This window comes from Maylandia zebra, linkage group LG23, assembly GCF_041146795.1.
Source record: "Maylandia zebra isolate NMK-2024a linkage group LG23, Mzebra_GT3a, whole genome shotgun sequence".
Classification (NCBI taxonomy): Eukaryota; Metazoa; Chordata; class Actinopteri; order Cichliformes; family Cichlidae; genus Maylandia; species Maylandia zebra.
The window spans coordinates 49,429,726-49,445,277 of NC_135188.1; the positions used below are offsets into that span (position 1 = coordinate 49,429,726).

The 15,552-nt window shown below is 45.3% G+C and overlaps 1 protein-coding gene across 1 annotated transcript in view; it reads right to left on the minus strand.

Moving 5' to 3' along the window:
- Positions 1-8,537: 8,537 nt before the first annotated feature.
- Positions 8,538-15,552, minus strand: part of LOC101480434 (adenosine deaminase RNA specific B1) — a 29,749-nt gene continuing 22,734 nt past the window's right edge. Inside the window, exons 8-10 of the mRNA XM_004564127.3 lie at positions 13,988-14,169; positions 10,908-11,086; positions 8,538-9,845 (exon numbers count right to left, since the gene is read on the minus strand). Of these exons, the coding sequence (XP_004564184.3) occupies positions 9,669-9,845; positions 10,908-11,086; positions 13,988-14,169 (538 nt within the window). The 3' untranslated portion in view covers positions 8,538-9,668. The remainder of the gene's footprint in view (positions 9,846-10,907; positions 11,087-13,987; positions 14,170-15,552) is intronic.

Below are 15,552 nucleotides of genomic sequence, written 5' to 3' on the forward strand. Positions count from 1 at the left end.
ACAGGCAGATTTAGAATATAACAGCGGCGTTCTATAGATGGATACATAAAAAGATCAAAAATTACATGTATGTGCTAACTTTCTAAACACTTTGTTACATTTATGATAAAGTAGATAAAACACATTTGCGTCGGCCTTGGCTCATAGTTCATGTCTTTAAATGAACTTTGTGTGTGTTTCAGGTCCTGCACTCTTTAAGACTAAATGAACCAGCATTGCAGCCATGGGTCACTGTGAGCATCACAGGGAAGGTTGAAGCCGCCCGCTGCAGCTGTAAGGCCAGAGTCGCAGAGACCTGCAGCCATGTCGCTGCTCTTCTGTTTAATGTAGAAGCAACAGTGTTGATCTGTGGCACAAGGACTGTTACAGATGAACCTGCATACTGGGTTTTGCTGGGTAATATGACCAAGATACAGCCAGAGGTTGGCCATAAGATAGACTTCTCTTCTTCAGCTGCCCAAAAAAAGGCTCTTGATCAAAACATAAACAGACCATCTGTAGTGACAGGTAAAAGAAGCCGTCCTCAAAAAAGAAACATCCCACCTGCTACTGTGGAGGAGTTGGATCAACTGATGGGAAAATATTTCTCCAAGCATAGTTCTGTTCTGAATAACCCATAATGTTTTAATTTAGGGGGGCATGTAAATAATTTGCATTTACTGATAATGTAGTTACTAAATACCACTGTTCAAAAGTTGAATGAAGAAACAAACAAATGTTTGCCTATTTTTAATTAAAACCACTTTGTAGAACATCACATCAGTTACAATGTAGAATCAATGTCATGTATAGTTTACAAACGACAAAATGTTCACATAAAATCATGACAGCATTTAAATAATATCACCCACTATAGCGTTCTGTAATTTACTGTCACTACATAAACAGCACAAGACTTTTAAGAGTATTTAAAAAGAGCATTTTCCCTGGTTTTACTGCCACACTGGGAACCTTTGCCATCAGAAGGGTCGCCTCTTCACCCCGACATGGATGAAGTAATCTGATTGGCATGCTGGTATGTAGCATGTGGTTTGAAGCAGGGATTTCGTAGTGCCCCATGTGTAGCGTCGGAACTCAGTCACGATGTGTTTCATTCATTTCATCGGCTGGTTTGCTGCAATAATGAAAAACAATTAGCAACTCTATAAATAGAAGGTAGTTCTGCAAAATCACTCATTAGGATGTTGTTCTAATTTGCTATGACCTCAGAGCGCATTGAAAATAAAACTAATGGGCTATAAAGAGTGATATGAACTTATTTAGATCTTACCTGAATGAAAATGTGTGGAGCACCAACAGATATCTGTGGATGATAGAGAACTGGATATCAGCTGGTCTCACAGCTGCTATCCAGGCTAGACGCCTTCTCTTGGTAACATCCGATACATGAGCTGCCTCACGTTGCTTCCAGGTGAGGAAATGATAAAAAGAGAGCCCATTTTCCAGCTTATTCCCTTCCCGAAGTGCATGCTATTGCTGATGCTATCTGTGTGCTTTCGCTCCTTTAGCCCTAAGCTTGACCTGCTAAAATGGCGCTTCGGTGGTTACGCCCCCTCCCGTGACATCACGCTCCAAAGCCCTATAAGAGGGGACTGAGGTAACACCCCTGTGGGACACCTATATTCAGAGTGAGGGTGGAGGAGGTGTGCTCTCCCATCCTGACGTTCTGGGGTCTGTCACTCAGGATGTCCAGTATCCAGCTGCACAGTGAGCTGCTGGGTCTCAAGTTGCTTAGTTTATTAACCAGTTTGTGGGGTTGAACTGTGTTGAAGGCCGAGCTGAAGTCCACAAACATCATTCTAACATAGGTGTTACGACTTCCAGGTGTGTGAGGGCTGTGTGAAGAGCTGTTATTATGGCGTCCTCTGTCGACCTGTTTGCCCTGTATGTAAACTGGTGTGGATCGAGGTCTGCAGGGATGGCAGCTTTAATGTGTGACATGATGATTTTCTCAAAGCATTTGGTAATTATGGGTGTTAAAGCAACTGGACGATAGTGATTCAAGCAGCTCACTGTGTTCCTCTTGGGCACTGGAACAATGGTGGCTGACTTAGCATTAGCTTGCGGCGGCACATAAACTGCTATTATTGTGATCGCTGTGAGCTCTCTCGGCAAGTAGAAGGGTCTACACTGAACCATCATGTACTCTGTGTCCGGGCAGCAGTGTTGTTAACTGTGTTGTTGGTGTATAATGTATATTTTATTTTATACACACACACACACACACACACACACACACACACACACACACACACACACACATACATATATACTGTATATATACATATTTGGTATATTCAGTAATGTGCATACATTCTTGTACATATCAACATTATGCACTCCACACTGTATATAAATGCCACTTGTTTTGCACATATTCAACTCTGTATATTTTATTATTATTATTATTTTTTTACTATTTAATTTGTAAAAATGTGTATACACACACACACACACACACACACACACACACACACACACACGTAGGAAAATATTTAGTATACACATCCAGAAATGCATATACTATTATATATTGTACATATATTTATTAGTTTCAGGTTGGCCATTCTTGTATTTTGCTCGTTTGTGTTGTTGTGTTTGCACATCTCTGTTGCTTGTGAAGCTCGCACACAAGAATTTCACTCGCATGTGCTGTGCCAGTGTACCTGCACATGTGATGCTACAATAAAAGTGATCTGATTTGTTGTTCATTGAGCGTGAGTTGGTGAGGAAGAGACTCGGAATAGCCGGTCTGTGTGGGTTAGCACGTAGCCTAGCCCTCAGTCCCGCTCTCTTCCCTGTGCCTCCGTCGCCTACGCCACTTCAGCGGTGGCATGGTGAAATTAGAGTCTGTGTCACTTTGGATCTCTGGGGGGAGTGAGTCCCAGTCACTGTCAGCGAAGGTGTGCAGGTTTTTGTGGTTTAGAAGCGTGAGCAGTTCAGCCTTACTGTACTGCATATGTGCTCCTGCATGTCGGAGGAAAAGTGAAACAAAAACACACAAAATAAAAAGAAAGCCGCAAAGTTGTGGAGAGCACCGGGCTGCTGTGACTGCTCGCGCCGCCCTCTTAGTTAAGATAACATCATTAAGATGTTAAATTTGCCGTTTAATAAATCAGGATGCTGTCACTGTCACTTGTTCAGCCTACTTTTCCTTTTTCTTTCTTTGGAGGACCAGACCTGGATCACTCTGTTAGAGAAGCATGAATGTTTACAGGGTGGTCAGGACATTCCCATTACCATGGCAACCATCCTTTGTCCTCCAGTGGGGCCTGTAGACTTGAAAAAGGTGGGAAGAGTGCATTCCTCAACAGGCCCAGGCCACATTCCTTTGAGGGGGTCTGTCAGTATCACAGTGTTACAGACTGCTTCCACCAACACCAGCTGGCATAAAACACGATGTTCTGGCACAGTTTCCCCGACGTTCACGGGGCCGATTGATTAAATGGTGATTTTTAGGATGGTAGCGTTGTCTCTGGAAGGAGGAGGACTGATTATAAAGCCTAATGCTATGTGTGACCAGGGTCCTTGGGCAAGTTCACTGCACTGGTTTGTTTAGGTACTAATTCTCTCTGGATTGGTTAAGCAGGCACACTCCACCCCCTGGGTGGATTCTGGAGTTCCCCACTCCTCAGACAGACCACCTCATCATCTCTGTTTCTTACAGGGGAGAGCCTCGTTTGGTCTCTAAACGGTCCACACTGTTCGAGTCCAAAGAACAAATCCTTCCAAAGCTTTCCGTCTTTCTTAGTCAAACGTAGGATAGTAAGGGTGAATATAAATAATCTACTTTAAGAAAAGAAAGACCCAAACAACCCAAAACAAAACACTTCAGTGCATTTTATTTGATCATTATTTCAGTATTCATTAAATCAGGGACTTGACTGTATTTGTATATATTAGACACTTACATGTTACATGCTTAACAGGTAGACCTCACACATTTGGCCCCGAGGGGTTGTTTTATTTTATGGAACGATAACAAAGTGAACAATCTGCAACCAAAGAAGCTCACCTGTTAGTGGCACATGGAGAGGAAAGATTCAAGCACAGAGGGGTCAGGTTCACAGGTGCGCAAAGATGGGGTGTGTCTTCAGCATTAAACTACGAACAGCAGGATTCACATTACTTTCACTCTTTACAGATGTTAAACTAGTTAAAAATGGCTTTTGTTGGTTGCAGTCCATTCACATCCTCCTCTGAGGCTTGAGATATAAGGTCTACTGAGGTATATTACAATTATAAAAGAACAGCAGGAATCCTGGAAAAGGTGGAATTTCACAGGTTTTAACTGGTAGTAAAAAGGACTACAGTATCTGTGCCAACACCACGTCTACAACCAGATATGCTGGATTCCAGAAGTATTGTGATTTACTGCCTCTGTACAAATGAAGATGTTGGTTTAGTTGAGCTTCGCTGCACAAAGGTTGGTACTGTACTCTAGTGTAAGAGGGTTTGTGTAAGGAGAGCAGTTTCACTGCTTAAGTTGCAGTTGGGTATCTAGTTAGTGCTAGGTATATAGATAACTGCAGCAGGACCCTTCCAAACGAGACAACTAAAAACTGCAGGACTTAAAGGCAAGGTGTGTACAGTTTGTGACATTTGGGAGCAACTCCTCATTCTGAAAGGCAAGCAGCAGTCTTTTAAGCAGTGCTGAAGGATCACGTACACTATGGGAGACAGAACATGATTTCAGATTGATGATACAAGACTGAGAACTTGTTTGAGCTGACTGATCATTCGTAGTGTTGGAGATTAAGAGTTGAGTGCTAATCAAAAACACCCACAGACGACCTCTTTGGTGACATTAACAGTGTTGGATTTTCGTGGGAAGCTCTGGACTCTCACGTGGCCTGAAGTTTGCATGAATATTCTGTTTACAAAGTTACACTGTTGGGTGTAACTTTGTATCAAAACAGTGTGGTAAGAGGGAGTATTCAATAAAGTCATACTGTCAGACTTGTAGCTCAAAGATACTCGAGAGTGGTCTTGGTCTCATCTAGGTCTCGCTGTCTCGGTCCTGCGTTCTCAAATCGACATAGTGTTCGTGAGATTTGGAGTCAACCATCAGCGGAGCGGGGGGGTGGCATACTGGGCTTACGCCCAGGTCATTTTTTCAGAAGCATGGGGTCTTTTGGAGTGTAATTTGTTAGTTAGCCTGGCTGACAACTGTATAAAACAAAAACAGCACACGAAGCACAGAGCGCACCGTCGTAAATTCCCCCTAATTTTGGTATGATCCGAGCTCAGGCACTAGGCGACTGAGCACAGCACCCATGTGAGCGAGGGGGGAGAAGCTGCTGCCTGCGAGTTTGCTGCAGACAGAGGAGAGCTTAAGTTTGACCAGGAACCAAAGCAAATCATTCGTACTGAACTAATAATGTAAATATGACGGTGAATCACAAAAGATTGATATCAAACTGATCACTTGGTTGCGTTACTTGCTCTTCGAGTGAATCAACAAATGGACAAATAAAAAGCCGAACAACAACAATGCTGTTTATTTTTAGAGAGTCTCAGCTTACATTTCATATTTTCAGTTGTTTCCCTCCACGGCTAAACAAACTCTCTAAATCGGTTTCAATTGCGTACTGATGAACACAACAATGGACACAAAGAGCTTCTTTCAAAGAAAAAACTCTGGTAGATGTTATTTTATATATTATGCTTTGGATGTTGTTCAGTATATCTATGCAAAACAAGAGAGATTTCAATACACAGCAGGATATTCACAGTTGAAACCAGATATTTACACTTTAGGGAGAAAACAAAAACTTTTTTACTGTTAAACATCAATTTAGAGTAAACGTGTTTTGATTTAGATAAAATTCCAGTCTGGTTTTAAACCTCACCACAGCACCGAGACAGCCCTACTGAGAGTTTTTAATGACTGTTGATACAAGGCGTCCTGTGGTTTTAGTTCTTTTAGACTTGTCCTCTGCCTTCGATACGGTTGATCATGACATCCTCCTTTCAAGGCTTGAACATGTAGTTGGTCTTAAAGGCAAAGTACTTTCATGGTTCAAATCATACTTAAATGAGAGGACTTTCTCTGTCTCTATGGGGAATCGTTCTTCCTCCTCTGCACCCCTCTGCTGTGGTGTGTCCCAGGGGTCTGTGTTAAGTCCTACCCTGTTCTCTTTGTATCCGTTACCCCTGGGACAAATTTTCAGAAATCATAATATTTCTTTCCATTGTTATGTGGATGATATCCAAATCTATTTTCCTCTGGATTTGGATCTCCAGTCCCCTCTATTGCCTTTGTTCAACTGCCTGCTGATGTTAGAGACTGGCTACTGCACAACTCTCTCACCCTTAATGAAAACAAAACAGGAATGATCATCTTTGACAGTCACATGCCCTTGAAACAGCTATCGGATACCTCTGGAACAGCTTGCCGTTGGATGTCCGTGCGTCGGAATCCATCCAATCCTTTAAATCACATTTAAAAACCCACCTGTTTAAGCCTTCCAAACAACTTAGTTTTTAACTTTTCCCCGGTTCATGCTTGTTGTCACGTCACCCTTTTATAACTGTATTTCTTTTGCTGATAATTGTATTTCCTGCTCCTTTACTGCTGTAACCCCACAAATGTGGCTCGTCTGTGAAGCACTTTGATGTACCTGAGACTTTTAAATGTCAGAATAAAAAGAGGGAGCTTTCATCAAATTTAGGAGCACATATACACTAAGTTTATTGTTAATTAATAAGAAACTCCAGACGATTCCATTCTGAGCTGAAGAAGCTTCTGATTGGTTCGTAGAGTCCATGTGAGTAAACTGGTGGCACAGCTGTGGATGCATATAAGGCAAAACACAGAGTCTGTTTCTGTGACATGGGAACATCAGGAGATGTCAACAAAACACCAGGAACAGAACTGTGGAGCTCCATAAGTGTGGCTCAAGTTTGAATACAATTTGGTGCCATTTACAATTAAGAAATACAGACAGTTTCTCTCTTTACTCTGAAAGTTAACAAATATGTTTTTATATTTATCTAAAAAATAAACATTTAGTCTGATTTGATGTTACAATTAAAAAAGTGTTTTTCTCTGAAGAGTAAATAAATATGTGGTTTCAACTGTATATTTGATGATTGTCAGCACAAAGAGAGAGAGAGGAGCAGAGAGGGAGAGAGAGGAACAGAGAGGGAGAGAGAGAGGAGCAGAGAGGGAGAGAGAGAGGAGCAGAGAGGGAGAGAGAGGAGCAGAGAGGGAGAGAGAGGAGCAGAGGAGCAGAGAGGGAGAGAGAGAGGAGCAGAGAGGGAGAGAGAGGAGCAGAGAGGGAGAGAGAGAGGAGCAGAGAGGGAGAGAGAGAGGAGCAGAGAGGGAGAGAGAGGAGCAGAGAGGGAGAGAGAGAGGAGCAGAGAGGGAGAGAGAGAGGAGCAGAGAGGGAGAGAGAGGAGCAGAGAGGGAGAGAGAGAGGAGCAGAGAGGGAGAGAGAGAGGAGCAGAGAGGGAGAGAGAGAGGAGCAGAGAGGGAGAGAGAGAGGAGCAGAGAGAGAGAGAGAGAGGAGCAGAGAGAGAGAGAGAGGAGCAGAGAGAGAGAGAGAGAGGAGCAGAGAGGGAGAGAGAGAGGAGCAGAGAGGGAGAGAGAGAGGAGCAGAGAGGGAGAGAGAGAGGAGCAGAGAGGGAGAGAGAGAGGAGCAGAGAGGGAGAGAGAGAGGAGCAGAGAGGGAGAGAGAGAGGAGCAGAGAGGGAGAGAGAGAGGAGCAGAGAGGGAGAGAGAGGAGCAGAGAGGGAGAGAGAGAGGAGCAGAGAGGGAGAGAGAGGAGCAGAGAGGGAGAGAGAGAGGAGCAGAGAGGGAGAGAGAGGAGCAGAGAGGGAGAGAGAGAGGAGCAGAGAGGGAGAGAGAGAGGAGCAGAGAGAGAGAGAGAGGAGCAGAGAGGGAGAGAGAGGAGCAGAGAGGGAGAGAGAGAGGAGCAGAGAGGGAGAGAGAGAGGAGCAGAGAGAGAGAGAGAGAGGAGCAGAGAGGGAGAGAGAGGAGCAGAGAGGGAGAGAGAGGAGCAGAGAGGGAGAGAGAGAGGAGCAGAGAGGGAGAGAGAGGAGCAGAGAGGAACAGAGAGGGAGAACTCATCAGAACATGTATCCAGTGTAACTTTTTAGATACCATTTGTTACTTTTCAAATTCTACATTTATTAAGTTTTGCAGCTTGTTTGCACAACAAGGCTGAATAATTATATAAACTTTTCTCAATCTAAATATTGTACTTTGGTAGAATTAAAAAATAAGTGTAGTGCAGGTCTATGATGATTTTTAGTGCTACTATCATCTAGTTTTGTTAAGTCCTCAGTAGTCCTGATTTTGAACTGTTGTAGTCCTGTTTTAATTCCGGATCAGTTCTGGGTCTGGTTGAATTGGGGTTCAGTCCCTGTGTCTTGATACAGCCCTGACTTTGTTCTGCCTCGCTGCTTAATTAAAAAACTAGTTTAAGGTGTCCTGCATATGTGATATTTATTTTTTTCCTACATGAAGTCATTCTTTTTTGAACAAAACTCAAAACAGAGCCTATTAATCTTTCAGTCATTTCTACCCTCACTTCATTTCCTTTTGCTGCTCACCTCTCACACAGTGGCTCTGCTACGCTCCAATCCCTCCATATTGTGGCCAATCACATGCGAGGATATAGGATAATGTCATTGTGTGAAAAACAGAGAGGGTGAGAGAGGCGACAGTCAAGTGGAGCGTGTGTCCGTCCTCTCAGTAAGTGAGTGAGACAGTAGACAGCGGTGAGGAGGGCTGTGCGAAAGCAAAAACACATAACTATGCCTGAAACCCGTAAACGAAGCAGCATCTGGCTGCAGTTTAAAGACTGTTTTTGACTCTGTCTTGGTCTCGTCTCGACTTTGTCTCGGTCTTGGTCTCGTCTCGACTTGGTCTTGTCTTGGTCTCAGATTAGGCGGTCTTGACTGCAAGTCTAATCCAACTTAAGCCAGACTGAAGAGTCACAGACTGCTAGAGTGCTTGTTTACTGTGAAGAAAGATGGGATTGAAAGATATTGAAGTCTGCCCGGCATACCCTTCATGAAAAACTGAGCTAGACCGCAACACTCTGCAAATCTTGCAATTTAGAAATCCTGGTAACTCCAAAGTGTTCACAAAGGTCTTTTCTGACTTTTTGTTTTCCCACTGGAACTCAGGAATTATTCTTCATTCACGTTTCAGTTTCTGTAATTGATACGAAATTGACTAAAAGTAATTAAAATATTGTAACTGTTCCAACAGTTACTTGGTTGTGAACATGGCAGTTTAAGCGTGCCCAGGCATGTTAAACCGCCATGCATAAACAGACTGTAGGTGTGCTTACCTGAGAACAGAAGATGCAACGACACACATTTTTCAAGCAGATAAGACATACGAGTGTGTGTATTAGAACTCAGAAAGAAATGCTGTGTCCTTGTGAGTTTAGTCAGTGAGAGATGTGCAGCTCTGATCATTAGAGCTCCCAATACAGAATGTGAAAACAAAGGTTTTCATACTTGATTAATTTTGCATAACCATACCTGAGAAAGAACTAACAGTTTACAAAGTTGCTGCTATTCTCGGTCTGTTTTTACATTTACCCTTCGTATGAAGTTGTATAATTGACTGAATATTGACCTTTTTAACATGTAGTCCAGGCTAAGAGGGAGTAGCACAATGCTACAAAATCAAGGTAGAATGAGGTACATCAGCTGGAGAGAGCAAACTGGTCCTGCTCTATAGGCTTCTTTATCCACGCGCCCAGTCCAGCATTGTGGAAGGCCCTGAAGAGTGTCTGCTTTGCAGAATGATATTCCTTTGCTGCCTGTTTGGCCTCATGGTAGCTTCTGGGTCTCACCGTTCTGATTCGCAGCATGGAGGAGAGCTATGGTATAATGGAGACAAGCCTTCACTTAGACAACAGCAACAATGTGCAACAACCAGGAATGACTTTTTAAAAATACATCTTTTTGACATTTGCCTTTATTGGACAGTGCAGGAAGAGAAAAGAGCTCGCGCGCAGGCTTTCTGGCCAGACCTCCTGCTCACACACTTTCATTATTAATCCGGTCGTTAAGTCTGACGTCATTAGCCGTAACTGGGCCCAAACTCCGCTGCAGGTCACACAATCACTGGGACATCACAGAGAGTTAAAAGCTGTCTAAACTCTTTCATCTGTAATAAAATGATCAGCGTTGCTGCTTTACCAGGTGTAACAATGAAGTTTAACATCCAGGTATCCATGAAAACAGGATTTATTACATTCAGAGTTAGAAGTTAGCAGGAAGTTAGCTCGCTAGCTTCCACCTAAACATGATATAACATGTTCTGACTGAGAGATTTCTGAAACATTAAAACGTACAGCTCTGTTATCACTTCCAAGATAAATGAAGACAGGAAACTAAACAGCAGTGACGTTTGTAGGGTTACTGAAGTTGGGCTAGCTGGTATATAATGATGTGCTACGTGACCACTAGCGCGACAAAGCTATGTTAGCATAGCATAAACAGTAAAGCTGGAGGACTTGATAAAAGTTAACGTGAGGGTTCCTGATGGTTAGAGACAAATGCAATCACATGGCAGGATGCTGTAAATGGACCAAACTTCAGCCAGGAGAACAACTGAGATAATCCATCCACAATACGAGGTTAGTCATTAATATACTGTAGCTACATCGTAATTGTTTAAAAACTGAGCTTTAAAATGATTAGCGATAATAAAAACCGAGAGGCCGACAGTGATCACTGACTGTTTTTAGGGGCTCGTTGAGATTAAATAGAACAAGATAAAAAGCATTAAAACATGTTAAAAACACAACAGCCGTATTAAATGCAGACTACTTTGGGCCCGGAAGCAGGATTCATCACGTCATCACTTAAAGACTGGATAGATACAGTATGCAATCTCACACTACAGTACATGCATTGAAAAATCAGCACTGTGTTACCTTGCAGTGTAGATTCATCCATCGGCTGTAGAGGGCATGTTTGCAAAGCCTGGAGGGTCGACCCAGATCATCTTTCCCAGTGGTGGCATTGATCAGCTCTAAACCCTTGTCCCCCACCGTCCAGTTCACACTGAAGTTTGGAGCTTTTCCTGGCTGACGGGCCTCTGTGTTACTTATTCCTGCATATTGGGCACATTAAACCATTTTAAAAAACATGAATGAGATAGCTGTTTGGCTGTACAAAAGGTCAGAGTTTCAGAGTCGGCTCATTGAAAACACCAATCCAGCCCACCAGACAGTTTTAGAAAAGGTGAGGAAATGTGTGTGTGGTGGAGGTGTGGTCCCTGGCGTAGCTGCAGCGGAGGGGTGGAGTGGTGAGCTCAGGGGGGTGGTACCGGGAGGCAGGGGAGCCACAGGTGGTGGCGATTGTATCATGAGTGTCTTCCTTCTGTGTGTCTATATAGTGACGGCAGAGTCGAGCGGGAGGTTGGCTGGACTGGAACGAGCTGTCACGGTGCATAGGTGTGTGTGTCGCATACTTCACAAGTGGTGCTAAAACCCAGTGTGGGATGTCTGACCCCCATGATGCGTCGCCCACTCAGCCTGTGCAGTTGTTGGCACAGATGCTGGCGGAGTTGGCGACGATGTGCCGGGACCAGGCCGTGGCCCAGCGGGAACATCTGATGAAGCTCCAGGAACATTCAGACCACCAGACCAAGGTCCTGGAGCAACTGGTCAAAAGGTGCTGCGTCGCCGAAGTCGCCGCCTCTGTTAGTGGTGATGCCCAGGATGGGGGACGGTGACGATCCCCAGGTTTTTTTGGAGGCGTTCCGTGCTACAGCGGAACGTGCCAGTGGCTGCGAGCGGAGTGGGCCCACGGCCTGCCGCCAGCCTCGTGGAGCAGCTTCGACGACGTGTGCCGGGCCATGTTGGACCGGATGGGCCTCACCCCGGAAGACCATCGCCGGCGGTTCTGTGCCTGCAAGCTGACTGGCGAGGATCGGCCGTTCGAAGTGGGGTGCTCGACCTAATTAAAGAAAGCTGGGAGGATGGTCCGAGCCCCGCAAAAAGACGAGATTCAGTACGTGTTGGACCTGAGAGGGAAACTCCACACTTTGGGGAGGTTATCACGGAAGAATTTGCTCCAGGCTCAGCAGCGTCAGCAGCGCCTGTATAACAGAGGGGCTAGACTCAGGCAATTTTCACTGGGAGACAAAGTGCTTGTATTACTCCCTTCTTCTAGCTCAAAGTTACTCGCCAAATGGCAAGGTCCCTTTAAGGTCACACGGCGAGTGGGGGACGTTGACTATGAGGTCGCACGAATGGACAGGGGAGGGGCCACGCAGATTTATCACCTCAACCTCCTGAAAGCATGGAGGGAGGCCGAGTCTGCTTCTCTAGTGAGCCTGGTTAAGGAGAGAGATGAGTTGGGGCCAGAGGTGCCAAATTCTATCATTCCCGCCTCCCTCCATTGTGATGACCATCTCACACAGGCCCAGAGAGCGCTGCAACAGCGCTTTGTCGACATGTTCTCCCCCCTGCCCGGCTGAACGTCTCTCATTGAGCATCATTTTGAAACACAGCCTGGCGTGATGGTGCGTTCATGGCCCTACAGGCTCCCTGAACACAAAAGGCAAATCGTTCAGAGGGAATTGGCCGAAACGCTGAAGATGGGAGTAATAGAAGAGTCGCACAGCGCCTGGTGTAGCCCCATCGTTCTCATGGTGAAGAAGGATGAGACCCATCCTTCTTCACCATGAGAATGATGGGGCTACACCAGCATCAAACTGTGACACCTCCTTCAGAACCATATAGACCATATGGTTCTGAAGGAGGTGTCACAGTTTGATGCTTATCCCATGCCCTGGGTCGACGAGCTCCTGGACCGGTTAGGCACGGCCCGTTTTTTCATGACACTGGATTTAACCAAGGGCTACTGGCAGATTCCCTTGTCTGCAGAGTCAAAGGAGAAAACCGCCTTCTCCACTCCGTACGGTTTGTGCCAGTTCATCATGCTTCCATTCGGCTTGTTGGAGCCCCGGCCATCTTTCAGCGCCTCATTGACCGGGTGCTGCGTCCGCACGCTGCGTATGCTGCCACCTACTTGGATGACGTGATCATCCATAGGGACACCTGGGCGGAGCATGTGCAGCGGGTGGCTGCAGTCCTGGAGTCCCTGAGGCAGGCGGGGCTCACGACCAACCCGAAGAAGTGTGCGGTTGGACGGAGGGAGGTTCAGTATTTCGGGTACCACTTGGGGGGCGGGCAGGTTCGTCCACAAGTAGAGACCGGCCCGTGCTCTACATTAGCCGGAAGCTGTCCGAGTGGGAGAGGCGGTACATTACTGTGGAGAAAGAGTGCTTGGCTATCCGGTGGGCGGTTGACTCCCTTCGCTTTATTTCCTGGGGCGCTCATTCACCCTTTGCTCGGACCACACCCCGCTGCAGTGGCTCCACCACATGAAGGATGCCAACGCCCGGATCACCCGGTGGTATCTGGCTTTACAGCCCTTTAAGTTCAAGGTGGTCCATAGGCCAGGGGCGCAGATGGCTGTGGCCGATTTCCTCGGGGGGGGGGGGGGGGGGGGGGGTAGGTTCGGCTGGATGGCTCCCCGGCCTCAGTTGTGCGGTGGGGGTGTGTGGGGGAGGTGTGTGTGTCGCATACTTCACAGTGTGGATTTTAACTTTTAACTGTATTTTTGTACATTTTACTAATTATTCTAATAATAAAGACCCCCACGGCCATGAATGCCATCCACACTACTGGCCCACTTCACATCAGAGTGGGCTGTACATGGCCCATGATGTAAAATGGGTTTGATATCAATGCTGTGTATTGTACACAGGTTCAAAACATGTGAACACATTTTGCCAGCCATTTTCATTACCTCATGGATTATTTTACTAATTAATTGGCAACCTTTCAAATGTTAAAAATTAAAACAAAAATTATATCTCTTGGTTTGGGAATTTTCCATAAAATCTGTGAGCAGGACCTGGTTTCAGATTCTCAGAACAATCAGGTCCGAATGAACAGATCAGAGAAATCAGTGAACTGTGGAAAACTACAGTGCCTCTCACCACTGAGCAGTGGCCTGTTCAGGCTAAAGGACTGTGGCAGCTCTTCAATCTCAGTAATCCGCTGGTACATGGCTCTGGAGAGGTGGTCGGCATGGTACAGGCTGCCCAGGATGATGCTGGAGAAATAGATGGGCTCAGTAAAGTAGCTCAACAAAGAGCCTTGAAATCCGACAACGTTCCACCTGAAGGAACAGAGTAAAATCTTCAGAGAAATTGACAGAAACAAAGAAATAAAGCAGATTAGTATTTCCTGAAAATATAAATCTGATACAGGCACAGAGGGGTCTGCTGCTGTTAGTGTCCTCCTAGATTCAGCCTCTGTACACATCAACAGGATTCCCATTGATCTCTTCCAAAACACTTCAAACTAAAGTGATTCTGCAGAGCTGGTTTTAATATTTAGAACAAATGGATAGTACAAGGCTATAAATATGAAGATGGAGTGTTAAACTTGTGCATTTAGACGACAGCATAGACAATGGCTAGTAGAAATGAGTTCACACCAAAATCTATTTTGCCTATTCGACGACCTGTACAATCAAAATTCTTCTTCGCCACCGCCTTCTTCTTTGCCTTCTCCTCTGCCTTCTCCTCTGCCGCCTTCTTCTTCTCCTCTGCCGCCTTCTTCTTCTCCTCTGCCGCCTTCTTCTTCTCCTCTGCCGCTTCTCCTCCGCCGCCTTCTTCTTCTCCTCCACCGCCTTCTTCTTCTCCTCCTCCGCCGCCTTCTTCTTCTCCTCCTCCGCCGCCTTCTTCTTCTCCTCCTCCGCCGCCTTCTTCTCCTCCTCCGCCGCCTTCTTCTCCGCCGCCGCCTTCTCCTCCTCCGCCGCCTTCTTCTCCGCCGCCGCCTTCTTCTCCGCCGCCGCCTTCTTCTTCTCCTCCTTCTCCTTCTTGCCATTAGCTCACTCTGAATTAGGAGGAAACCAAATGTGTCCAATGATGATGATGACAGCTGAGCCCATTTCATTTAAGTTTGCCTGGCTAATGTTATCTCACGATGTGGAAGCATAAGATGCTTGTTCATAGTATTCCCAGAGTACTATTATTTATTTAATAAAACATTAAATAAAACCAAGGCTCATGGATGTACTTGGTTATTACATATTGTATCGGCCCAGCCTCTCAGCAGTGCCTTGTATAATTTTCTTTCCAGCCACAAAGGCCACCTTAGAAAGTTAGTAATTAGGGCACATATCATATTGAAGAAGGTAAAAAGGGTTAGTATGTTTATAAATGCTATGTTGAAAATCCCTTGCTCAGCTAAAAATGAACTTCAGAAATTTTTGACAAAACTCTCAAATTTATATGAGGGGGTGGGGAGGGTATAATTTTAATGTTATCTGTATATCTGTGAAGGTTCTCGGTCATGCAGGTCATGGTAGTCTAAGGAGCTTGCAAAGAAAAGCGTCTGGACTTCTTTCAGTTGCTTGAAGACGTTTCACCTCTCATCCGAGAAGCTTCTTCAGTTCTAGAACGAAGCATCTATGTCCACTGTGAACAATCATCTTTGAACAGAGGGCGGGGCTTACGACACCAACTATCTGTCATCTATAATCCAGTTTTGAGAT